Source organism: Nicotiana sylvestris, chromosome 9 (assembly GCF_000393655.2).
Source record: "Nicotiana sylvestris chromosome 9, ASM39365v2, whole genome shotgun sequence".
NCBI lineage: Eukaryota > Viridiplantae > Streptophyta > Magnoliopsida > Solanales > Solanaceae > Nicotiana > Nicotiana sylvestris.
Genome location: NC_091065.1, coordinates 583,623 through 609,196, shown reverse-complemented (window position 1 = coordinate 609,196; position 25,574 = coordinate 583,623). Strand labels below are relative to the sequence as shown.

Genomic DNA, 25,574 nt, shown 5'->3' with positions numbered 1-25,574 from the left:
TGTGTTGCATGTCCTAAGTGTGCCAAGAGAACTTAGCGGGAATCTAGGGATCTCGGTCGTAGGCCTTGTTCCTAGTATGCCCTTATATATGTGCGAAGGAAGGCCATTCTGATTCTCTGACCAGAACTAGACTATTGTTGAATCATGGGCTTTTTAATTTTAAGCATATATAAGGGGGGTATAGGTGTTGAAGCTCAGTCAGCCTCCCCCATGCGTGCTACCATCAAGCCGCACCAAGTGAGCTACCTTGGGGAAGAACCTCAAGGGCCTGCCTGGACATCTCAAATGAATGTCTAAGGTATCCATATGAGTGTGGGAACTCTATGGACGGCGCGACGCCTTAGGGCTAGCGTTGGGCACCAAACAGGCACTGGAGGCTTGACATGTGGGACAATTATGCCCTGCGGGCTATTGAAATGATGGATGAAGACCTCCGTGCCGATTGGATACTTGAAGCACCTTTCTTAGGGGCCTCATGTGTCGACTTGTGAGCTTAGCTTGGGTTCAGCTAGGCAAGCAAGGGTCCATTGGTCTAGGCGTACAGTTGTGGGGCGACACTACACTATGCGGGATAGAAGTATGCCGCGAATGCTATGTTTGGCGATGCCATAAGACAAAGATAGGCATGCTACGAAAGACGCACATGACAAAGGCCAAAGACTAAAGGTTGCCCTACTCGGGCGAAGCACAAGCTGGGTGCGGATGCACGAGGCGAGTGTCAAGCTTGAGGTTTAGATTGTGCACGCAAGAGCGATGCTCAGTGTTAGGTGAGGGACGTACGTGTCCTTAGCCAACCCCGGGTGTGCGCATGGATAAGATCCAGCAAATGAGAAGCGTCACAACTAGTCAAGGATATGAGCCTAGACATTCATACGAGCGGCACAGTTGGAGTAAGTCTCTTAAGCAAGCTTCACCACAGGCACAGGATCGTGCTAGAAAACCTGGGAAAAGGAAAGGCTTGCCTGTAGTGCGGGGTGACTAGTGATAATGCCATCTTCATTTGATTTTTGTGATGAACTAGCATTAGGAGAGATATTCTCTTGTTGTTTCTAAAGAATGAACTTAAATAAATTATACACTGTATATGCCAACTTGAATAGGTGTGAGGGTGGGGCAAATGCCCTATCTACACTTTGATGTAAAGAATATAATGCTTTTATAAAATAGTCTAATCTAGCTACAATCGAGTTAGCACTAACTTGCTAATATACACGCATTTTTTTTCACTTTTATCTTGCATTATTTTAATTTAATTACACATTACTTATGTTATATTAGTAATTCCGCGTTTAATACCAGAAACAAAAAAACTTTGCATCAGTTATTCAGAGTTTTAAACCCAAAACGAATATTGTACTTCCTCCATTCACTTTTGTCCACTTTGAAATATATATATATATATATATATATATATATATATATATATATATATATTTTACAATTTTTCCAAAAGTCTTGGGAATGATTTGGGGAATGAGTAACTAATGATAAGGGTAAAACAGAAAAAAAAATGTCTTTCTCTTTATCTAGTATAGCGGGCAAGTAAAAGTGAATATATTTTTAGTATAGTGAACAAGTAAAAATGAACGAGAGGAGTACTGGTTATGCAAGATACTAGTAATATCAGGGCCCTTAGGAGACATCTGATAAAATTGGAATGACACAGAGAAAGTAGTGTTGCCCCTACCTAAGGATGACATGTACAAATTGAGAAATGGCCCAAATAACCAAAAAAAAAAAAAATCACAAGCACAAGACATTGTCATCCTGAGGTAGTATCACAACAATGAACACTATATCAGATATCCATTTAGCATTATTTCTGCAAGGTACAAAAATCAAGATGATTTAAACATATTCCACTTGCTAAAGGCACACAAGAAACCTGCTAAAGTGATGAGCAGTTGTATCAGAAATCGCTGCGAAAAAACAAAAATTAATACGCAATAGTTCATGCACAGTTGTTAGAAAACACTAAACAGATGCGCAATGATTCAAGTTTTGTTAATGCCATTATTACAAGCACGTCGTTTTCAGCCCTTCTTGGGCATTGCTGCGAGTCTAGTGTACATCCTTGCCATCGACTGATATCCTCTGATATCACCAGATCGAAGAAGATTACCTGTGTACATAGTAGATGGAGAAAATTAGCATCAAGAAGTAATCTAATTAGAGGAAATGAAAGGGGAGAAAGGCGCGCAAAAGTTGTGCGGAGAGAAGCACTGTCATCTACCTAGAATCTGAAGAAAATTATAATTGCATATCGAAACCCTATACCAAGTTACCAACTTGTCCCCAAGTCTTGTTTGTCAATTCCCCCCCCCCCCCCCACTTCCTTCATCCATCTGTTTTCTTTGTTGCCGCTTTAGCATCAAACTGTTTCTTTCACTTTCTTCTGGTGTTTTTAAAAGCAAAAGGTGCAGAAGAGCAACAAGATCGATGACAGTTGAAGTTAAAAGTGTGAAATCAAGTGCACGCTTCTTTGAAATGAAGTGGAAATTTTACAATCTATTGATATTAATCGACTCCTCAAACTTAAGATTCAAAGAACTGACTGCTTCTCATTGGGATCACTTTGTGCGTTATTGTTTGAAGCACACATTTCTCTAAAGTGCATTCACCAAATGGAATCAAAGGGATTCTAAGAGATGCATTTGCAATCACCAAATCAAGGCATCGCATAGTACCTGAGTCACAGTTTAGTGGACTATCAGCTTCGGGGTGAGCCATCAAAGCAATTATAGCTCGACAAACAGACTGGAGTGTCCATGCTGGGCTCCACGCATTCTTCAAAATATCAAGACAAATCTCTCCAGTCTGAGCAAAAGAAAAAGAAGGAATGAATGAAAAGAAGAGATGACTCCTTTTTTATTAGTAAGTTAGTAAGAACTAACTGTACAACAATTTTCGTAAATTCTTAAACAATGCAAAGGACACAGAGACAAGCACACATGTGTGTCAAATATTATTTAAGTTTTTTAATTTTCTGGAGAGTTGAGAGATTTTTCTCAGTCCATCTAGAAATGCATTCTGGGAAAATAACAAAACTACACACTGCAGCACCAGATAACCACAATATTTTCAAACAAGGGATTAGCCTCTACAGATACAAGTACAAAACTAGGAACGGCCTAAATGAATCTGTAAGAGGTACTCCGCTATAATTCCACACAATTGTTAATGGCATAGATGCATGATTTTTAGCATAAAGAACATGCATCTTACATTCACTACTATAATTGCATATAATATTGTAACTAAAGCAATTTAAAACAAATAGTGAACAGCTTATCTCAAACTCAGTTTATTGGCAAAGTACAGCAGATCCAAGCCTATAAATCAGGAAGGTTGCAGTGGGTTGACGTTCAGTACAAAAATAATCTAAGTATGATGAATCCACTAGATACTGGGCTAGGAAATAAGCCAAATGGATATAACAACCCGGATAGCCGACCCAACTAGTTTGAAGATAGGGCATATTGATTGGTTGGTTGGTTGGTTTATAGTAAAATATTGCACAATATAATGGCCAAATTAATTGGAATGTGAAGCTAAAATTTACGTCTCGTTGGAGCACGGGGCTGAGGGCAGGAGAAGCAGGAGAGGGGTTTGACATTATCTCAAATACTTGAGGAGAAAACAGTATTTTTAATGAATTTTGCTCCATGCGTTTTTCTACATTTTAATGTTAGCGTGTCGAAAAAGATCAGGTCGCCACATCTCTACCACACCAGCAACATATACAAAATTTGCTTTTTCGAAGGACGAAGTGCCATAAAACAAAGTCAAAACAGGAAACAAGTAGCAAATTCCACTTGTGTTTTTGCTGCAGTTCAGGATATCAGACTCTCAGCAAGTTATCTCAGCAGAAACCAAATAGCACCAAAAAGGATACCTTAAAATGCACGTTTGGGTGAAATATTTTGGTCAGGAACCGCACTTGAGGAGGTTGCAAAGGATACTGCTCCGGAACTGAGAAGGCAAGCTGGAAAACTCCGCCATCATAAGGAGTTTCAGATGGCCCCTGTGCACAACATGATAGAGCCAGAGTCATTAATAAAAAGCTTTTGCACCCCCCCCCCTTTTTTTTGGGGGGGGGGGTTGTTGGTGGAAGAAAATAACCACAAAAAAAGAGGTTGCTCATAATCAATGAAGGAGCATACTTTGATAAGAGCCGTCCATTTAAAGATATTAGAATCATCACAAACTAATTGAATATCTGGATCAGCAGATTTCTCTCTCTGTACTTCTTTGTACTCTTTGAAAAGCCTTGCCCTTGAAGCCTGCCGCAGCATATAATATTTTAGTTTAAATTTTCAAAGGTATACAACAGTAAAATATTTACCAAGATGCAGATAATTGTAGGGAGAAGAGACCAAATAATGCCAATTTCTCAATGCCTATGTTTTCTAATATTATAGTTAATTAATGCTTTCTAATGTTATAGTTGTAAGCAACATTAATGTACTATGTAACTCATCTTGCTTGCACGGTTCTAGTTTGCTACAAAGAACTATGATTGGTAAAAGTATGAACTGAATATATGTATTTAAAGCAAGCCACTTTAGTAGGAGCTTTAGTTCTCCAAACTAATTCCCAAGGGCCAATCTCCAATTATACTATTGCTGCACACCAAGTTCTCATAATACTCGTTTACTGTAAATGTAGATGGGACACTGTTGTCTCATCCCCTACATTACTACCAACAGTGAATCACTTAATCCATTGATGGTGAACTGCTTTCTCCGCCGTTCTGCTAACGGGTTCCATTACTAGTAAAAACAGAAACCACCCACCTTGCACAAAACCCTACAGGCTCACCATTTACCAAAATAGAATATCTCACTGTTGTAGCACAAAATCTTAACCAGTTAAGCCATCTTCCCCTGAACCCCAATTGTTGAAGGATGTTAAAAAGGAACTGCCACCCCACCCTTTTCAGCATTTCAGCCAGAATTTTTGCTATCATTTTGTAAACACTTCCAATAAGGCTAATGGGTCTGAAATCATAAGTTCTATAGCACCTTTCCTCTTTGGAATCAAAGCTATAAAAAAATGCATTGCTTACTTTCAAAAATCGGCAGCTATGATGGAAGTGATTTAGAGATCCCATTATGTGCTCCTCAATTACACACTATGCTTTTTGGAAGAATGCTATGGTATATCTGTCCGGACCAAAAGCCTTGTCAGCAGCACACGGCTTTATGATTTCTAAAACCTCCTCTTTCTCATAAGGCCTTTTAAGCCAATTTCTTTCATCTTCATATATTAAGCGCTGATAGTATTTAAGAATTTATGTCTTAATCTCTTCAGTATCTTCTGTTCACACACCTTCTACCAGCCGTTTATTGATGGAATTACTTCTTTGTCTGAATATGCTACTCTCTGAAGTATTTAGTATTTCTGTATCCGTCCTTAATCACAAGCACCTTGACTTTTGTCGTCATGAAGTTTCTTCTTCATTTGCTAATTTTTACAGCTCCAATTAGCTCTCTTTTTTTCTATTTTTCTCATCCTGCATGAGCTGCCTATTGTCAGCAGCTTGGTCCAAAACTGTCAGCTCCTCTAGAAAATTTGTTTTTTTCAAGTCCACGAAACTCTTCCCTGTTCCATCTCCTAACATCACCCTTCAGTATTGCATAAAACCTTCTACTTGCAGCCACATATTCTCAAACTTAAAGTAAGAATGATTCTGCTACCACTCCCCACATTCTAGAACAATGGGCTTATGATCTAAGAAGACATTTTGCATTATTGCGGCCTGCTTTATGACTTTGAATGTCTCGTCCCATATGTAGAGATCAGAAATCTGTCTAGAAGCGAGGCTTAGGAACTTTTTCCCCTCTTTCCGTAGTGTAAACACTTTAGGTAAGAATGTGGAATCCTAGAATCCGGTCACCAAGTTTATAAATGATGATCAAACAAATACTGTTTGAAAACTAATAAAATGGCTTTTAACAATTATGTGAGTTACATATTGGGGTGACTTCTTTTATTTTTATTTATAATCATGGTGTCAGGGCCAAGCTTGTGCACTCCTCGAATAATTCCACGGAAACCTGTTAGCGTCTTAATCCTTATTTGATTCATGGCGTCCAAACCTACAATGATAATGTCCACGAACATTCCATCAAGACAAATTTCTTTGTTCACTAATTACCAATTCTCACAGCCCAAAAGTTACCTGATCACAATTCACTACTACATCGAGTCACTTCGCACTACAACTCCATGAAAGCTATCACAAACCATCGTTGTTGTCAAAGGCACACTTAAGCCCTATAGCAAGGTGCAAAACATGTAGAGCACTTCACCTCACTTAACAGGCACTACAATGTCGTTAGGGGTGGGCATTCGGTACTTCGGTACGTATTTATGAATTATGGTTCGGTACTTCGGTATTCGGTATATCAATTATGCATACCAAATACCGTACAAAAGTAGTTCGGCACGGTTCGGTATTTTCTTGTTTGGTTCGGTACGGTTTCGGTATCGCATCATCCCTATCTAATATGACAAGTTGTAGCACTGCCCACTGGTAATTCGGCGAATGAGTGGCAATTTGCATATTATGTCTTCCATTGAGCAGAAAGAAGAGTCAAAAGGAATCCAATATGCTCGTCAATTTCCATAATTTTCTCCACACTGCTTGGCTCCTAGAAGAATATCAAAACTGTGCCATGAATAAAGAATACACCAAAACAAAATATCTGGGGATTAGCGGGTTCTCTATTTTTAAGCACACAAATTTGAGTCATAACCAAGCAAGTTATAAAAATATTACTATTATTCATCATCAGGAAGATCCCCAATCCTATATTCCACAACATCCATAATTCAATTTATTAGGTGAAGCTCTACTAGCACTTCTAATGGGTGTTCTGGTGCTAAATAATTCAAACTTCTCAGCCAATAACAGTCTGGGAAGTATAAAAATCAGCTCATGCACAACAACATGAACCTAATCATCAAAACCATATAGAAGTACTATTATATAACCATCCCCAAATAATACTAATAATTAAAAAATACCAGAGAAAACAAGGTTTACAAACCAAAAGTGGTGAAGTAATGCGCTTCTCCACAGCAAGAACGACTCATTCGTTATTCTTTAATTCTGTATTTCGGTATTTCGATATACCGAAATATCGAAACCTCAATACCGAGGACCGTGCCGAAATACCGAAATACCGAAAAATTGATACCGAATTATACCGAAACACCGAATAAACCGATACCGAAATACCGAATTAATTCGGTCCGGTTCGGAATTCGGTTTTTCGGATTGTATGCCCACCCCTAAATGTCGTTGTCAAGGCTATAGGCATACTTTTCCTTTCCAATGAGCGTAATCCTAGAGGGGCGACACTAAACAATTCATATTTCACTTTATCGTAATTTATTTTCAATTTCTTTGTCCATCCATATTTGTTATTCATGCTTATAATTGTTAATCTTAGACTACACATACATATTTCTATATTTTCTCCATTTGCTCTTTTTTTCATTAAAGCCCACACTTTATTTGTGTTTTGCACTTAAAGCCCAACAGACGTTAGAGATTTTTTGCGCTTTTTGCCTTTGATAACACTGCAAACCATGTGCATCACAAAATTTTGCAAAAACTATCAATTTTTCCCACAATCAATTGCCAATTTACCAATGAAATGTAACGCAAAATGATAAAAGTTGTGCTCTGCAGCATTGATGAAGAAACTTAAACACCTAAACTCAAACACCCAAAACCTACTTAAAAATAAACCCAAAATGAACCATTGGGTATTATCAAGATCGTCAAACCATGAGCAGAACAGGACGAATAAATTCACAGATCAAGCCAAGAATAAACAGAAACTAATCAACTCTTTAATTAGAAATGCGGTAATAATTGTAATGTTTTGTCCTCATAATAACAGAAATCGCTTTTAAAAGTTACGAACCTGCATCCTTATTCACTCCTTTATAATCAGAACAAGCACTTCACAGCTCAGAATAACCTAAAATACGAAAGTATATATAAAAAACAATTAGAACCTAGAAAATTCCCATAATAAAGCTGATGACAAGAAAGCTTGTTCACTTAGAATGATCCCAAAAGATTTCACCTTTGAATTCTTGATAACAATACAGAAACCTCACAAGAACTAAACTTGCTTGTAGAATTATACAACAACAATAACAACAACAATAACCCAGTATAATCCCACTACTGGGTCTGGGGAGGGTAGTGTGTACGCAGACCTTACCCCTACCCCTGGGGTAGAGAGGCTATTTCCGACAGACCCTCAGTATCCCTCCCTCCGAGAACTACCCACCTTGCTCTTGGGGTGACTGAACAGTAACCTCTTGGTTGGAAGTGGAGTGTGCTTTCTCCTTTAGATTCTTAGAAAACAATCTAAAGAACTGGGTTTTGCAAGTAAGAATTATAGTCCAATATACATATAAAGCTCAAGATAAAAAATACAAACAGTACAAATAAAATCAGTGAGAACCCAAAAATTCTCATAATAAGCTGATAAACGGGTAGGTTATATCACATTAAATAAGCCCAAAAGTTTTCACCTTTAAATCTCTTGAAAACAATACAAAAAAACTCAAGAACTAAACTTGAAACTAGAAATATACTTCAAAATAAGAAATGATATTGAATATTATGCTAAAAATCCTGCCTAACATTCAACCGTATACAGAAACAGTAACAGCACGAAAAAAAATCCCTTAATAAAGCTGATTATTATGGCCATTAAATTATAGAAAATAATACAAAATCCCTCAAGAACTAAAATTGCAAGTAGAATTACCGTTCAATATATAATTAAGATTCAAGCTTAGGAAATTTTACCTTAAATCAATTGATTCAATTTGATCTGAATGGGGGAAAAAGGGATTTTATTTTGGGAAATTTAAGAAATCATAAAAGGGTCGTTCGGGTCTTCACCGTAGCAGTGTATTAGATGAAAGATGTCCGTTTATGCCACATGAGGTTTAGAAATGTTAAAGTCAGTCCCCCGACTTTTTTATATTTATAGATTGACCACTTATTATATGTCAAAAGTCAGAAGAAAACATAAAGTATTTTTGTTTTGTATAATATTAGTTCGGAACGAATTTATATGGAGTAATATAATCATTGAAGATTCATATAGGCAACGTAACTTATTTTTTTCCTGACCACCATCGCCTTTTGTTAGAGAGCGTTGTATCCTCAATGTGAGATTTTCTAGTGCGAATCTGAATTTAGTCGGGCCCCAAAGCGGATACCGATCATCGGGTGAGAAACCCAATGAAAAGTTTAAAACTTTATCATCTTATGCTGGAGTTTAGAAACTCCAATAATTTTTCACTCTTAAATTGCAAAAATATTGAATCCATCCTCTGTGAATTGGTCTTGAGATCTGTACTTATAAAGGTTTAAACCCCATGAATTATTGATGAGATTTGAAATTCTAGTAAATTTTCACACTTAGGGTGTGTTTGGTATAACGGAAAATGTTTTCCGTGGAAAATATTTTCCAAGAAAATGTTTTCTTGAAAAACAAGCAGTAATTTTTATTCATTTTTCGGTGTTTGGTACGCAAATTAAAGAAAATGACTTCTCAAGAGTATTCATAAATAATTTAGATATAATAAACATGAAGCCATAAACTTTCAAACCAACAACCTTCCGAACCCGAAAATTTCATAAACTTTCAAACCGCTAAACTTTCAAAAGCGCGGAATTTCGAACCCGTAAACTTCCAAACACATAAACCTCCGAACTTATAATTTTGAAGCTTGTAAAATTTTGAATCTTTAAACCGATAAATAAAAAAATTAAAACTGAAAAATATATTTAAAAATATTTTTTTGGAGGGAGGGATGGGGTGGGGCAGAAAAAACGAAAAAAATAGAAATTTAAATTTAAAAAAAAAGTAAATTTTTTTTTGTGCGGGTGGGGGGGGGGGGGCAGGGGAGAGGGTTGGGGTAGGTGGTGCAGAAAAACGAAAAAACAGAAATTTAAAATTGCAAAAAAAAATTAAGGTAAAAAAATAATTTTTTTTGCGGTGGAGGGTGGGGTGGTGGGTGGGGGGAGGGATAGTGAGGTGGGTGGTAACGGATAAACTGAAATTTGAAAAAAAAAAGCCTTTTTTTGGAAGGGGTAGAGTGGGTTGGTGAGGTGGGGAAGGTTAAGAAAGAGTTTTGGAAAATGTTTTTCTTTCTCTTGATAAGGAAAATATTTTCCTCCAATTGAAGGAAAATGAGTTCATAAGGAAAATATTTACCAAAATATTTAAGTCAACCAAACATGGGAAAATTGAAAAATATTTTTCGGAAAATGTTTTCCTTCATACCAAACACACCCTTAATCATGAAATTTCCGACAAGCTTTTGTGTGTCTTAGTTGGTAATATTTGTTGTCCAAAATTTTCCGGGTCAAATGAGTATCCTAATTCGAAAATTGACATTGTACAGCTGGTAAAAATAATAGTCGAAACAATATATAAAATTGTATATATTTTTTGTGTGTAATATACATACACACACACACACACACACACACATATATATATATATATATATATATATATATATATATATATATATATATATATATAATACAAAAATTATACAAGTTTTATACACTTTTTCAGCTACTAAATATAAATAGTTTCTGGCGCAGGGTAAAAGCGATAATACCCCTGTCTAAATGTTTGTAGCTTTAAATACAGTCGCAAAAGTTTGATTAACGGTCCAAAAATTGCTATTTTTGTAATTTCTTCCCTATCAAAAGGCACGTAATTAGCGCTATCTACATTCGAGTGTTTTTCTCTTGATTTAGCTTTTTTCTAAAAGTCTTTAACTATAACATACAGAGTACTCCTATATTTGACTTAGAATTAGGTAAAATTTAGTTAACATTTTGTTAAGTACACATGTTATTGCTTACTTAATTTTATTAATTTCATATTTCGTTTGTGTTTTAGTTTTATAAAATTTAATGTATTTTCACACATGTTAAATGTTTTTGCCTTTTTATTTTATTATTAGTCTTTTAAAAAATAAAATACTCAATCACAAATGATTGATCAAAAGCACATGAGTTATTCCAAGTGCTATTTGTAATCAGGGACATTATTTTTAGTCCTTTTGCTAAAATATAAATAAGATGCAATTTTTCTTTTTTTATGAAAAATTCCTGGGGAAATCCGCATTCGCTATCTTTCTGGTGCACGTTGGATAATCTGCTTAATTTATAATACTCATAAATTACACAAAAAATATAACCATACTAGGTAAGTCGGGTGCGACGAGATCTGACCAATAAGATGTAATTTATCAAACGAAAAAAATGATTTCCCAAAAAGTGTGTGTAATAAATTTAAATAAAGCATGTAGGGAGTATTGAAAATAAATTTAAATAAATCTCTTTAATTACAACTCAATGCAAGCCAAAATATTTTTGCTCACAACCAAAGTCGAACTCTCGCCAACGACCCAACTTTAGGAAAGATGCACCTTGACCACTTTTGTTCCACAAGTGGCACTTTAAATATATATAGTTTTCGCCGAAGCTTGCGTGTGATTTACCATTACGAATATGATGAATATAGATCCGCCCCTAGAGAGGACAGTCCATAACTTCAAGTAAAATACGATAAATCTCGATTAGAACATTATAGTAAAAATATTCCACTAGATATAAAGAGCATTAAGGGAAGAAAAATGCAAAAATGTAATTTCTTTGATTTTATGATCACAAAATAGAGAGGACAGAGGATCGGAGTACATGAGCGAAAGAGAGAGAAAAATTCAAGGATTTTTTATTTTGTTAAAGAGATGAACTTCAAAATAAAGACGGAAATATAAAGATCTTTATAGTTTATGACCTATATTAGATTAGTTATAATTTTAGTTATCAGCTTACCAATAAATATTTATCATAGAGATTTACACGTAATTATTTTATCAGTGATTTGATTAAATAGATATTTTATAATGTTAGTGCACAGAATTTAAACTCACCTGTCTTAATATTAGTAGGTTATATACGGTTTAATGTTTAATAGGAAAACAAGTCAAATCCCCGAACACTACAGTGGATGAAAACCTGGGTGATTGATTTATTTAAAAAAAAAAAAAGAGAGAGAGAGGTACAATAGTTATTATGAGTACACGCCTGTTTAAACTCTTCTATACGTACATATTTTCTGTAAAAATAATACTTGCACTATGATATGATTTTTTGAAGGGTCATATGGGTTCAAAGAGAAACTAATTGAAGTAAGAAAATAACAATTCATTCCATCTTGAACCACTAAAATTCTCATACAGAAAAAATATCATACGTTAGCTCAAATAAGTCGCTAACAAGATAGCATGGTATTTAAGTAGTAAAGGGTAGAGCAACGAGCTAATTGTTCACTATGTTACGAATCACACAACTGAATCTCGGAGATTTCTCGATTATTTTAAAAAAAAGTGCACGTTTGTTAGTAGGTTTTTGGGTTTTCAACTAACTTGGATGGAGATGTATTGTGGAAACTTGAAAATTTTAGGTAGAAATCAATATATCTAATTTGATATGGTTGAAACTTGGATTCCATAAGTGGAAATATATATATATATATATATATATATATATATATATATATATATATATATATATACAAAGTTAGTTTATGATCATGTGCCAAGTAATTGGGCATGTTCGCTTGATGATCTACTTCTATCGTGGATGAGAGAAAGAACGCGGAATACCATTTACTAAAGGTCGATGTAGGAAGCGTGTGTTAAATTTGGGATTCGCCTCTACCTATAAAGTTTTGCATCTAATGCATCAATGAACAATTTTTCATTTTTCAAGAACAAAAATTATCAATACATAATATATCTTTCATATGATAATTATCAGGGGCGGCGCTAGAGTGTCGGAAACGTGTTCGGCCAAATTTAGTAGCTTTGGTTAGAATCTTGTATTTATTTTAAAAAATTACTAAATATGTATAAATTATTAATTTAAAATCCTATAATTTAAAATGATAACTCATAAACATAAAATTTTAACTCTTTCTAATTGTAATACATCTTCCTATGAAGAAGAACACTACCAGTTTTAATTTTCTGTCACGTCATTGGCTTTTCGTGGTAGGGCATAGGGAAATGTATTTTTGTTGTTGTCCATAATTATTAAAAAGATAGTACTCCAATTCGTTTTAACTTTTTTTTTGTACAGAAAAGTACCATAAGAATAATTTGTGATTGATCTCAAGTTCAAAGCGAAGGCAAAAATACAACAACAACAACGATCCAGTATGATCCCACAAGTGGGGTCTGGGGAGGGTAATATGTACGCAGACCTTACCCCTACCCCGAAGGGTAGAGAGGCTGTTTCCAGGAGACCCTCGGCTCAAAAAGCAACAGAAGATGATATATTAGTACCATAAAAATGCGTAATAAAAATAACAACAATATATAAAAGATATGAAATATGAAATACAAGATACTAAATACGAACTACGAAATAGATGGCTGGTAAGTACAACTAGAAGGTAAAGCCCAGCATCGATAGACGACCAATGACATTCTTAGTCTAACTCCTAACTGGATACTAGTTAGGAATTTTGATCTCATTTGTTCAAGTTGTGATGGACAAACTTAATATTTATGCTGGTGGAAACTAACAGATACACATAAATTAGTTGAGTAACACCAGACACGAACACTACGATTATTTAAAAATCAGATTCTAGTATTCATATATTCTGTTGCACTACTTCTATGAGAATTATCGCAAGACAAAAATGTACTTAATTCAAATAAAACCTAAGAGCATATACAAATAATTAAGGCTGTAAAAATAGTTAATGTATGAACTCCCTCAACTTTTTAAAAATGAATGAATACTTTAGAATCTGATTCTTTTTCGTGAAAAAATGTCACTTATCTAACTTGGAAACTCAACTAATATAGACAATCTATAACAAACAAATAATAATAACTATGCTTCAGTTCCAAATAATAATTATTATTATAGATAGATTTTTTTTTATAGCTATAGTTTACTATACCAGAGGGAAGTAAGTCAAGGGTGGTAAATGTATGGTAAATAGTTACATGCCCTCAGTGTTTATATTTAGTAGTGGAGCCAGATTATTAATTACGGGGGCAAAATATAAAGAAATAAACTCACCAAGAAGTCAAGTGTGTCATTATATAGATATTTTTAAAAAAAATAACCGAGCTAAAACTATAATTTTCCGACGAAGGAGTATCGATTGACATCCTTGAGTGCATGTGGCTCCGCCACTGTTTACCCAAAACCAAACAATTTAATTATAACAGTCACAAATTAAAGTGCAGATGCAAATCACCTAACCATAGTTAAGTGATAAATTATTTATATACAAGAGTAGTATTATGTACTCATTTGCTTATAAATACAACAACAACAACAACAACAACCCAGTATAATCCCACTTAGTGGGGTCTAGGGAGGGTAGTGTGTACGCAGACCTTACCCCTACCCTAGGGTAGAAAGATTGTTTCCAAATAGACCCTCGGCATCTATTCCCTCCAAGAACTTCCCACCTTGCTCTTGGGGAGATTCGAACTCACAACCTCTCGGTTGGAAGTGGGGGTTGCTTATAAATACTGAATACAAATAAGTTTTTATCATACAATATATCCATGTATATGTACCATTCGGGGTAGGGGTAAGATCTACGTACATATTACCCTCTCCAGACCCCACTTGTGAGATTATATTGGGTCGTTGTTGTTGTTGTTGTAATATATCCATGTATGATTACACGTATCATATTTCCAGAGGGAAAACTCTTGCATGCGTGAAACTGAATAATACGTAAAAATTTGGGTAAAAAGCAGAATAATATTCATGAAAAATAGTACATGATAAGAATGTCATGAAAAGAAAATTATCAAATCAAAACCCTAATTAAATGCTTATTTTAATTTTTATCATATATTGGGTCCCACATCTTTCAAGTTCTATTTTGTGCCTTACGTTTTGTACAAGATTAGGGTTATCCCAACATTTTAGACCCCCCCCCCCTACCACCACCCCCACCCCAAAAAAAACATTAGGGTTTCATCCTCGGATCTCTCACAGCCACGCGCCAAACCTGGCCGCGTCAGCACGGACCACTCATATCTCTCTTTAAGTGCGTGCCACCTGTCTTCAGACAAGGACCATCCACTAACAAACCCCACACTCACTTCTAGCGCGTGTAAACACGCGTCACACTCATTTTTTTTACTAGGGTTTCACAGCATCACACTTGTCACATTCCCTTTGGTCAATACCTTTCTCTCTCCTCTGTCTATACACATGCAAAATCTCAATTAAAGTTAAATACACGTAATAATGAGTGTATATTATTATATAATTAACAACAAGGCTAATTTCAAGAATCAGATTAGATATAAAAAGTTAAAAACTTTAAATAAAACCTCAACACTCACTCATCTTTCCTATTCTCTCTCTACAACTTCATCTCAAAGCAAAAATATACCTAAAAAGGGTTTCGTTTTCATTTCGCACTCTCAATTCTTCTCATTTTTCTAAAAATTATTTCAAGAAAATTGTATAATTGGCTTCATTTCAGTTTCTTCTTTACAAAGATAGTCGCTTTATTATCAGCCGTGGAAAAAAATTATTCTGGGTTTTTGTGATCTGAGCTTTCGATTTTGGAGAAAGGTAAGTTTTTTCTATTTTTTTTTTAGTTTCTGAATTATTGGGTTTTTTTATTTAAGGTGATTTGATATCTGGGTTTTGTTTTTTACGTCATTTTTTAGCTGATTCTTTGGACATGAAATGATTCCCGTACGTTTTAAGTATTTCTTTTTTTTCTTCTTTCCCCTTTTTGGTTATTTATTTTTGTGTACTTCTTGGGTTTTATTTCCTTGTCTGTTTGTACTGTTTCTTAAGGTTGTAGCTTCGATTGCCTTTTAGGTTTATGCTTAGTTTATCGAGATAATTGGGTATTAGCAAAACCCTAATTTTGCTTGTGGATATTAATTTGTTAGATTTAGGTATAATTTTATGTGAATTATGGAACAAATGCATAAACCCTAGAATGGCTATAAATGATTGATTATGAAAATAGTTGATGGGAAAAGATTGATTTCTGTTGTCATTTAGATTAGGGTTTTAGCATTTGAATTTCATTAGAATTGCAGTCATGTGTTATTCTTTAATGTCGTGTCTTGGGTATTCGGTATGGTAATTATATTAGAATTTAACTGATATATACTAACAGTACAAATAATATCTACACCTACCTTTTTCCCATGTTATCTTTAGGTGATGAGTTTATTGGGCAGCCCGATGCATTAAGCTCCCACTATGCGCGGGGTCCTGGGAAGGGCCGGACCAGTATACGCAACTTTACCCTACATTTCTGCAAGAGATTGTTTTCGCAACTCAAACCCTTGACCTCCTGGTCACATAGAAGCAACTTTACCAGCTATGCTAAGGCTCCCCTTAGAAGTTAAATTATATATTATATGGCACTGTTGGTTTTTTATGAACTAAAATTTTCTCCCTTAAATACCTTAATCTTAGTTTGATGATAAAGTTCCAATCTTTTAAGTGTACACAAACACATAATTAAAGGCCCATATGTATCTCAGTAATGCCGATGCAAAATGCAACCACATATTTTGATCTTCTTCTAAATAGTTTAGCTGTTTGCAATGCTTCATTTTCTGAGTTTACAACAACAACAACAACAACAACCCAGTGAAATCCCACTAGTGGGGTCTGGGGAGGGTAGTGTGTACGCAGACCTTACCCCTACCCCGAAGGAATAGAGAGTCTGAGTTTCTATCATGAATTACATTTTTGTGACTGCAAATTTATTGCTTTATGTAGGCTTTTAGTTGGTCTCCCTTTTACATGGAGAAAAGTAACATAGCAGTGGAAGAAAATTCTCACACAAGTACTGATATCAATACATCTTTGTCGAAATCCTTGGGATCGCTCATACAAATTGAATCAATATCTATAGACCTTGATATTCCTATGCCGAAGAAAGAGGAAGGGAACTGTCCACATTTTTCAATACGGTAAGTCTTGATCTGTACAGTTTGCCTTCTTATTTCTTACATAAAGTTTCTGTTTTACCTTTCCTTTATGCTATCTTCAGTTGACTTCGTTTAGAAGCCGATTCTTTTGTGTTGATACCTGAAGTGTTTGGAAGTTTGTTGTTGCTATTGATGGTCACCTTTTGCTTACTGGATTACGGTGTTGGATTGACAAATAGATTATATGTCTGATAGCAGATATTGGTTGATAATTGTTTACTCGTACGCATAGGAGAGTGTGGAGAGTTTAGGCAAGATGTATAGCTGGCTTTACTATCTTTGGATTTTAGTGGGATGAATCGTGGCACATCACCTATGTACGGTCAAACTTTTGCTTTGTGGTTATCTCCTTCAAAAGATTTTCTTCCGATAATATTTTCTAGGCGCTGAATGTTACTACTATAGTTACAGTCTTAAGCCTTCTGAGGTCGAATAAAACCCAATAATCACTTGGGATGTTTTTCAATGAATAAACACTGCAGTCTTTCTAGCGAACTCCTATGTTCTTGACTACATTTCTTACATTGGACACAGTGGATATGCTGCTGAGATGAGAAAAAGGGATAGGAAAATTTGTTCTCCTTTTGCATCGACCAGTGATTGCAGTACTTCTGAGGAGCAACTTCCTCCTCTAGATGTTCCTAAATTTAGGTGGTGGCGATGCAAAAATTGCATAAACGAGATAGGCACAGAAAGTGCAGGAGAAGAGTGTGAGGTCCTTTCTTCAAGCTGCAGAAGTAGATTGAACTCCGAAAACATGGCTTCTACTAGTGCTATGGCAAATGTATTTCCAGAGACAAAGCAGGAGTTAACTTCACGAAAAACTGACAGAAACAAAGCTATTATATATGGTTCTCCCAATACCAGTAGTGGCTATAACTTCTTATGTAAACCAAACAAAGGAAGGTGCACTGTAGTTGAAGACAAAGCTATTGCAGCTGGTATATTCTTTAATAATTCATTTACTATGGCTCATATTTTGGATATTTTTTATTCATTTAGAACGATAATAATCTCTGCCTACGTGTTTATAATCCATATTGCTTTTCAGGCAACAGAACTGGTTCCGGAAATGTTAGAAATGAGGAGATCGGATATCCAAATATTGAGGTAGCAATATCTAAAGAACACTCAGGTCAAGAAATAGGTTCAAAGAGCCCAGGTAATTCAATAGCATTTTTTATATGCGTCAATATCATATGATCGTCAATTTTTACTTAACGAGAGCTCTTTTGGTTTCCAAAACAGCTGCTAATTATCTCTCAAACAGCAGAATACGAGTTGCAATCTCTGACTCAACCTTGGCAGGGGATAACATTGTTCATCATGGAAATCTCCACATAAGTGCTGATGATGTAAGTGCTGATATTAGTCCAGAGAAAGAAATGGGTTCTCCAAATGATGGACAGAGGAAAGCCTCAACGGCTTTCAAGCAATCTGATATACCAGGTAGCAACGGTAAAGCTCTTGAAACTAGTAAGACGAAACTAAGTAGGATACCTTCCCTTGAATTGAGAGATTATGATGAAACACCTTCAAGATGTGACATAATTTTGGCTGAAAAAACACTGTGTGATTTGCACCATGATATTCCAAATGATCTACCACGTCGGAAAACTCGAAAGGTACGTCTCTTGACTGATATATTGGGTGGACAAGTCAATTTGGAGACTAGGCATGCCAAAGCAGAGCGTAGTTCATCGAGTACCACGCCCACGGTGCCTTCTGAGCAAGAAATAGTTGGTGCTTCTAAGTATAAGGGATCCTTTCAGAAGAAGAGGAAATTATCTCAAGAAGAAGACAGAAATCTATCGGAGATGGGCATACAATGTAACGTGGCTAAAAAGGTCAGGTCCTCTCATGGAGGAGCTGAGAGGAGTTCCATGGCAATCGAAAGTGATGATTTACGTTCAGATGAGAAGGAATCTGATGGAGAAGGTATACCGAGTGGTACCAAAAGTCTGCATATTAAGCATAGAAATGGAAAAAATAAAAAGAAAAACAAGCAGCTTCGACCTGTCGATGGATATTCTCCTGAAATGCCCTGGAAGGATACAACCATGGAAGATTGTGGTTCAAAGGGATATGGTGCTGCGAATAGCCTCGTTCATTCCGCGCAATGTTATCAGTCATTGGTAGGAACCGATAGAGACTCTGGTTTGTGTTGGAACAGTAGTAAGTTTCCTGAAGCTGGACGTGTTCCCTCAACTCTTATGCATCCAGACAATAATTCCCAGGGGGAAAGTTCAACCAGGAGGAAAAATCTCGTACTTGTGACACCTGATATGGAAATGGTGACCTCTCAGCCAGCGCATGAATTGTCTCATAAAGTAAGGCTAGACCTGTCTTTGAACAGCTTCAGAGACTCTGACAAATGTGCTGAGAATGATATTACCCAAAAAAGAAATATGACAACCTGGCCGTTCATTCTGCACAAGGGAAATAAGAGTAACGATCCTCGAGGGAAAGATAATACTCTTGTCGGACAGTCAAATGTGACTGATTCACAATCTTCAAGGAAAGGAGTGATTCATGACCTCAACCATGGAATTTTCCAGACATCATCAATGTGGCAAGGGATCCAAAACTCTCCAAATCTGCTTCAGAAGGGGAACCTTCATGTTCCCGATATAATGGTACTGGTTTATTTCCGTGTTTTACTTTGAGCCTCCCTTTTGTTTGCGATGATATAGTTTCCTCCCCCTCCCCTCCCCTCCATAATGTCCTGTGGGGTCGAAGAATCCAAATCAAATGGCTAAGAATGCATCTTCATTGAGTTGATACTTTTTGCAGTTCTTGAGTGTAGTTTTATATACCTAATACTACTTTGTTCAGAGATGATGGAAAAGCAAAAATACTGTTAATAAACAGCAATGATATCTTAAATAACGAGATTGATTGTTTTGATCCGACACATGGGATTGAAGGGAGTTGACAAGCTTTTGGAAAAAGCCAGCAGGATAACTGAGATCTGTTTTCTATTTCAAAATCTTGTTCTTGATAACTTAGAAGACTGCCATTTTGATGAAAGAACGTCATATTCACATTAGACAGCGACGCCCCTTTTTTCCGTTAAATTTCTTTTTATGTTCTTAAACTATGAAGTTACTTAAGTGACTAGCTGAATTTCCGATCCGAGTGCTAAGAGACAATATCATTACATGTTCTGATCTGGTCATGCTTATTCGTGCGAGCCTGAGTTTAGTTGGTATTGTTTTATATGCTTAATACTTCTCTATAGGTCCTTTAGGTGAAACAAATTTCAATCAGTGGACGTCTGACTTCTTGATTTATTATTTCTGTTTCATGAATGTTGTAGAGTAAGCCAATGCAACTTATTAGCACAAATTTTAAGGTAAGTGCTTGTAGTCAGTGAAGTCACAGAGATTTGCCTTTCAGGAAATGCCTCACCGGCGTAATGGAGCCACTCTTAATGAATTTGTAGAGCATTCAGATGTAGTTAAGCATCACAGAAATCAACGCTCTGAGAAGGCTTTAGAACGGGGGTTATCAGATGATATACCAATGGAAATTGTGGAGCTAATGGCGAAGAACCAGTACGAGAGGGGTCTTACTGAGACCAAAACCAAATGCATGATTGAAAGAACTGATGGTATTGCAAGGCCAAGTTCTGAGATATGTGACAGTGAAGCAGTGACATGGTCACGTCCTGGTTTAATTAGTTTCCATCCATCTAATGCAAATACAAAGACCGATGTTGGAGCAAGAAGCGGAAGCTCCCTCCAATTCTCTCATGTTAAGAGGAACCACCTCGGAATGGCCCAGGTTGAAAGACTGCCGGTCAACCTGTTTGGTACCTTTCCACAAACTCAACAGGAATTATCTAATGTAGGGCAAGGTTCTGCTTCCATGAACATCAGATCCGGTTTGCAGCATAGTGAGGAAGCAAACCCGGTATGGTTTTCAAATGTGCAGAACACACCATTAGGACTTGGAATTGCACAGAAATCCATTGGTCAGCCAAATGAAAAAATGATTCAGAAAGGGAGGACTATCAGCGACATAAAGAGTGGTGATGTGAGAATGCAGATTGAGCCTCATCTTCTTTTATCCAAATCAGGAGGCAATGCCGATTTGAACGTGAAAAATATGGGGTCTTTAGATCCTTATAATAATGAGACAATCCCAGCTATGCAGTTACTCAGCCTTATGGACCGAAGGATGCCCTCAAGTCCTCCTTTCAATCTGGATATAAACAAGCTCCGGGAGAAACCTTTTTCTCCATGCAGTTATCACCCGAGGTTTCAAATGGATGGTAAGCAGAGTATTCTCAACGGATCGTATTTATCACATCATCAGTTGAAGGAGTCTTCTGGGGTACACCCTGGTGGTTATCATGCAGGTTAGAGCTCTAGATAATCTTTTTGTTCCTTTATTGATTAAGATTCAACTTTCTTAGAATATTTTCATCTTCATTTCCGGTCATATCGTTCCATGTGTAAATGAAACATACTCTAATAAGCTGATTTTACAGATCAAATATCTTTCAAGTCTCGAGGACAAGAGAAATCAAGAAATTTTCATGCACCTCCGCGATGTGGTGGAAGCAAATCGGAGAGATTTGTATCTTCAAATGGCCTGCTAAGCATGAGTCGACATTCTTGTCCTGAGAAGGACGAGCAAAACAAAATCCTTGGCACATCAAGTTCTCAGGTGCTTCCACTGCAGGATCATAATGCTTCAAAATTCTCTGACTTGGAGGGCCACAGTAATGCTAGAGCTGTATTTCCAATCAACGGAAGTAACATCTGCAGCCTTAACCGAAACCCTGCTGAATTTAGTATTCCAGAAGAAGGGAACCCCTTCACTAGGAGTGTAAAGGATCCAAGAATTGGGAAGAAGATCTCATCAAGAGAGAGATCTCACATTGTTGATCTGAATAAGCGAAAGCAGCGGAGAATCACAAAGGAAAAAGAAGGGAGACTACTACCATTAGGCCGTGCATAGTGAGTTCCACAAATTGTCTATCTTTTTGCTGTGGAGACTCAATTCTGCTGAAAGCATACCTCCCAACTTATACTCGGGTATATGGTTAATGTTGGTTGGTTTCGCAGCATATATTTTCGCTTACAATACCAATTAAAGTTTTCAGGTAAATTAATCTATGATAATAAGAAATGTATCAAAATGTTCAGAAACTTTGAATAGAGTTATACTCTGGACATAAACTTGAACTGATTCAAGAAACCGGAGCTCTTGATTCCGGATCTTGATCCAGCTTGGAGGCATGGTGAATGTTAGATAACTTGTGTGTTGTTGTGCTTCTTTTGTATGTTGAACAGAGAAAACATGAGATAAAATCAGCTTTGCTCTTCAATATTAAAAGGGTACCTTCTATTTTCTGGTATATATTCTGTTCTATTTTAATCTTCATATAGTCGACTCTAACTAGTCCGAGACTTTAGTTCTACAGATGATGGAAGTGGCAAGCCTGAAACACTTTAATGGTGCTCTTTTACACTTTTCTTTCAATTTTGAACAACGAATATTCACAGGTAAATAATATATATATATATATATATATATATATATATATATATATATAGGGATAATTGCTTTGATCCCTTAATTATTGGTAAATTTTGATGAATCTGGATTAGTTCGTTACTAGGTTTCAGATACCATATGGTTAAACAAGAAAATACAAAAAAAAATGAAGGGACAAAGTATTTCTTTAAGGGTCAATTTGGACAAACTATAGTTAGATCATGTTATCGAGAGAATAAATTAAAAGTTTTCTGTACTTTGGAAATTATGTGGTTGTGCAGAGGGATTAAGTGGAACAAAATCCCACTGCTCCCAGTTACACTTGACTAACAGTAGCGGAGCAAGGATTTGAAGTTTATGAATTCGTAATTTGTACATATTTAATGGTTTACTTAAGACAAATATAGAATGTGGACTGAAACGAACCCCTTACCTGCACTCTTGCTCCGCCACTGTCAAGTGATATGTGTTAAGTAAATAATTTATATGGTCTACAATTACTACAAATGACTACTTGAAATTAGGTTTTTATTAATCTACTAAGGGGTTGTTCGGTACAATGGTGGGATATTCTATGAGGTGGGATATCCCATGGAATTAGTTATCTCACCTTCTATATGGGATAACTAATCCCACTATTTTAGCGGTCATTTTATTGAGAAATAAGTTATCTCATGATTAATTATCGGGGATTAGTTATCTTACCCTCCCATGGGAACAAAAGATACTACAATCCTGGGATTAGTCATAGCACAATTTTATCCCACCCAAACGTGGGATAAACGCATCTTAAATTTAATCCTGGGATTAATTATCCCTTATCCCTCGTATCAAACGAGTCCTTAGTATAAAAGTTATTCCGGTATTAGCTAATAACCCCAAACCAAACATGGAATAAAATTAATCTCAAACTTTATCCCGAGATTGTTATCCTTATCCCATGTACCAAACGACCCCATAAGTAGTATAAGACTTTTGAAATATTCATTTTTTTCATGATCTTGAGGTTTGTAAAAGGACAAGGAGAGGACTCAAAGGAATGTAGTAGAGCTAAATTTCACATATTCCCCGGGTGAATGTTACGTTAGGACCGAAAAAATTAGGTGTCATTCAGGAGCTAGTAAAACAAATTTTAAACGACGATAAATCATACAACTCACGAAGAGGCAAACATAAGTGACACTCTAACACTTGTTCCGTAAAGTTCTCCCCCTAAACACAACTCTCAAATCCCATATGGCTACATTGTTGATGCTACTGAATGAGAAGGAAGGATCCTCAATTTATAGAAGTCCAAACATTTTCCTACTAGAAAAAAGACTAGCCAAATATAGAAGATTTATAATTTTCTTTTACAAGAAAGAAAACTCAATTAAGGTAAATATGTTAGTCCTTTCCTTCAAGAGATAGGAAAATCAAATATTGTAAGAAAATCAGGACAACACCTAACATGTTACACTCTTTTATACGTACTGATGAGTTCTCACCAATCCTCCGGTCATACTCACAATTAGAGGTGAATTCAGTATTTAAGCTTTATAGATTTAATTTTAAAAAATTTAGTGTTGAATTTTAGTGATTTTTTACACATAATTTTGTGTTCCACAATGAAAAAACTAGGCTCAAATATACTTAGTATCGCAACGCTGCGTACGCCTCTGCACAAGATTTACTTTTATTTGTTAGGGACTGGTATGAAAATCGTATTACTAATTTCTATAAAAGTTTCACGGCGTGCCCTAATTTTACACATCCATTTATTAAGTACCAAATTTTTCAAAATTAATTAACTAGTACCCAATATTAACAAACGTCAAATCTGCTTCTTCCTCGACTTTTTATTTGGACTTATTACGACTTGGACTTCGCCCAAGTGGAAGAGAGACACAAATTATCTGAAGTTGCACTGTGAAGCAGTAGCGAAGCCAGAAATGTTTTTAAAGGTGTTTAGACTTGAAAAAAGTTTAAATAATTTTCCAACAAAGGGTGTTCAATATATGTTTTATACCTCTAACATCAATATTTTACTTATATATACAGTGTAAATTTTCGTAATATTTCGACGAAGGGACCACTCTTAGCAAAAATGGCTTCGCCCCTGCTGTTGCGGGCAAAACTTTAGATGCGAGAACTCCATGCGAACTTTAGACGTGGTTGTTTGAAGCTTACACTATCATGAGGGAGAACTTCAGACACGAACATTATCATACTTATACAGCTAGAAAGCAACTGCAGAAAGTACCTTCTGTACACGTGACAGTGCAGCAGACAGTGCAGCAGTCATTTCCCATTGGGAAGAGGCGTGTACCAACCATGAACCGACATCATCCTTGGGATGTCTTTCGTAGTATAACAATATGGTACAAGGCATAAGATATTGACTTGAGCATTTAGTGATATTCTCTCAAGCATTAAAGAGTTGATCCAGCATTGAAGTCACAAGTATGTCAAGAACAAGAAGACAACTCCACTAAGGATCAGTTCCACAATGAGCCTATGTGTATCCATAGTTGAGTTGTAATCTTGTTATTTGTTCTTTTTTGTAACTCCTATCTTGCTTTCTTAGAAGCTGTGTTTTAGGAAATCCAAAATCATAAACTTTCTAAGTTTATGTTGTGACTAAAGTTAGTTATAAGTTAAAGTCTTTGTAACTGGTGTGTGACAAAGTGGCTTGTGGTAAGTGTATCACAAGTTAGTTGAGTTGAAGTCTTTATAATAGAGTCATTACAAAGTGGCTTGTAATAGTGTGATTGCAAATTAGTGAAGTTGAAAGCCTACAAGTGTAGGTCGTGGTTTTTGTCCCTTTGAGTGAGATTTTTCCATGTAAAAGTCTTGTGTCTCATTTACTTACTACTTCATTAGTATTCTCAGTGGAAACTCATAGAGGACCAGGTACTTTATAATGTAGTGGATCCATATAAACTAACAATTGGTATCAGAGCAGGTTCTTTCTAAAAGGTTAACACCTAGAAAGGATCTCA

At 36.0% G+C, this 25,574-nt stretch overlaps 2 protein-coding genes and 1 non-coding gene across 5 annotated transcripts; 2 read left to right on the top strand and 1 right to left on the bottom strand.

Annotated features, from left to right (window-relative positions):
• Nucleotides 1–1,627: 1,627 nt before the first annotated feature.
• Nucleotides 1,628–1,729, top strand: LOC138878828 (U6 spliceosomal RNA). Its single transcript, XR_011402602.1, has one exon. It is a non-coding gene; the product is annotated as a U6 spliceosomal RNA (small nuclear RNA).
• Nucleotides 1,730–1,773: 44 nt separating this feature from the next.
• LOC104242787 (protein PEROXIN-4) lies at nucleotides 1,774–8,963 on the bottom strand. 2 transcript variants are annotated; one of them, XM_009797863.2, is made up of 6 exons: nucleotides 8,843–8,963; nucleotides 7,941–7,997; nucleotides 4,164–4,283; nucleotides 3,896–4,024; nucleotides 2,688–2,817; nucleotides 1,774–2,122 (listed from the first exon to the last, which is right to left on the bottom strand). In XM_009797863.2, the coding sequence occupies exons 2-6, from the start codon at nucleotides 7,944–7,946 to the stop codon at nucleotides 2,034–2,036; spliced, it is 474 nt and encodes a 157-aa protein (XP_009796165.1). In that variant the 5' UTR covers nucleotides 7,947–7,997; nucleotides 8,843–8,963; the 3' UTR covers nucleotides 1,774–2,033. The 2 variants fall into 2 exon arrangements, with proteins under 2 accessions (XP_009796165.1, XP_009796164.1); XM_009797862.2 differs by lacking the exons at nucleotides 7,941–7,997; nucleotides 8,843–8,963 and having other exon boundaries at nucleotides 4,164–4,295.
• Nucleotides 8,964–15,472: 6,509 nt separating this feature from the next.
• Nucleotides 15,473–22,453, top strand: LOC104242788 (protein EMBRYONIC FLOWER 1). Of its 2 annotated transcripts, none has more exons than XM_009797864.2 (7): nucleotides 15,473–15,697; nucleotides 16,874–17,067; nucleotides 17,620–18,026; nucleotides 18,137–18,247; nucleotides 18,334–19,721; nucleotides 20,485–21,448; nucleotides 21,581–22,453. In XM_009797864.2, exons 2-7 carry the CDS (start codon nucleotides 16,898–16,900, stop codon nucleotides 22,051–22,053), a joined length of 3,513 nt encoding a protein of 1,170 aa, XP_009796166.1. In that variant the 5' UTR covers nucleotides 15,473–15,697; nucleotides 16,874–16,897; the 3' UTR covers nucleotides 22,054–22,453. The 2 variants fall into 2 exon arrangements, with proteins under 2 accessions (XP_009796166.1, XP_070012479.1); XM_070156378.1 differs by having other exon boundaries at nucleotides 16,304–17,067.
• Nucleotides 22,454–25,574: the final 3,121 nt, after the last annotated feature.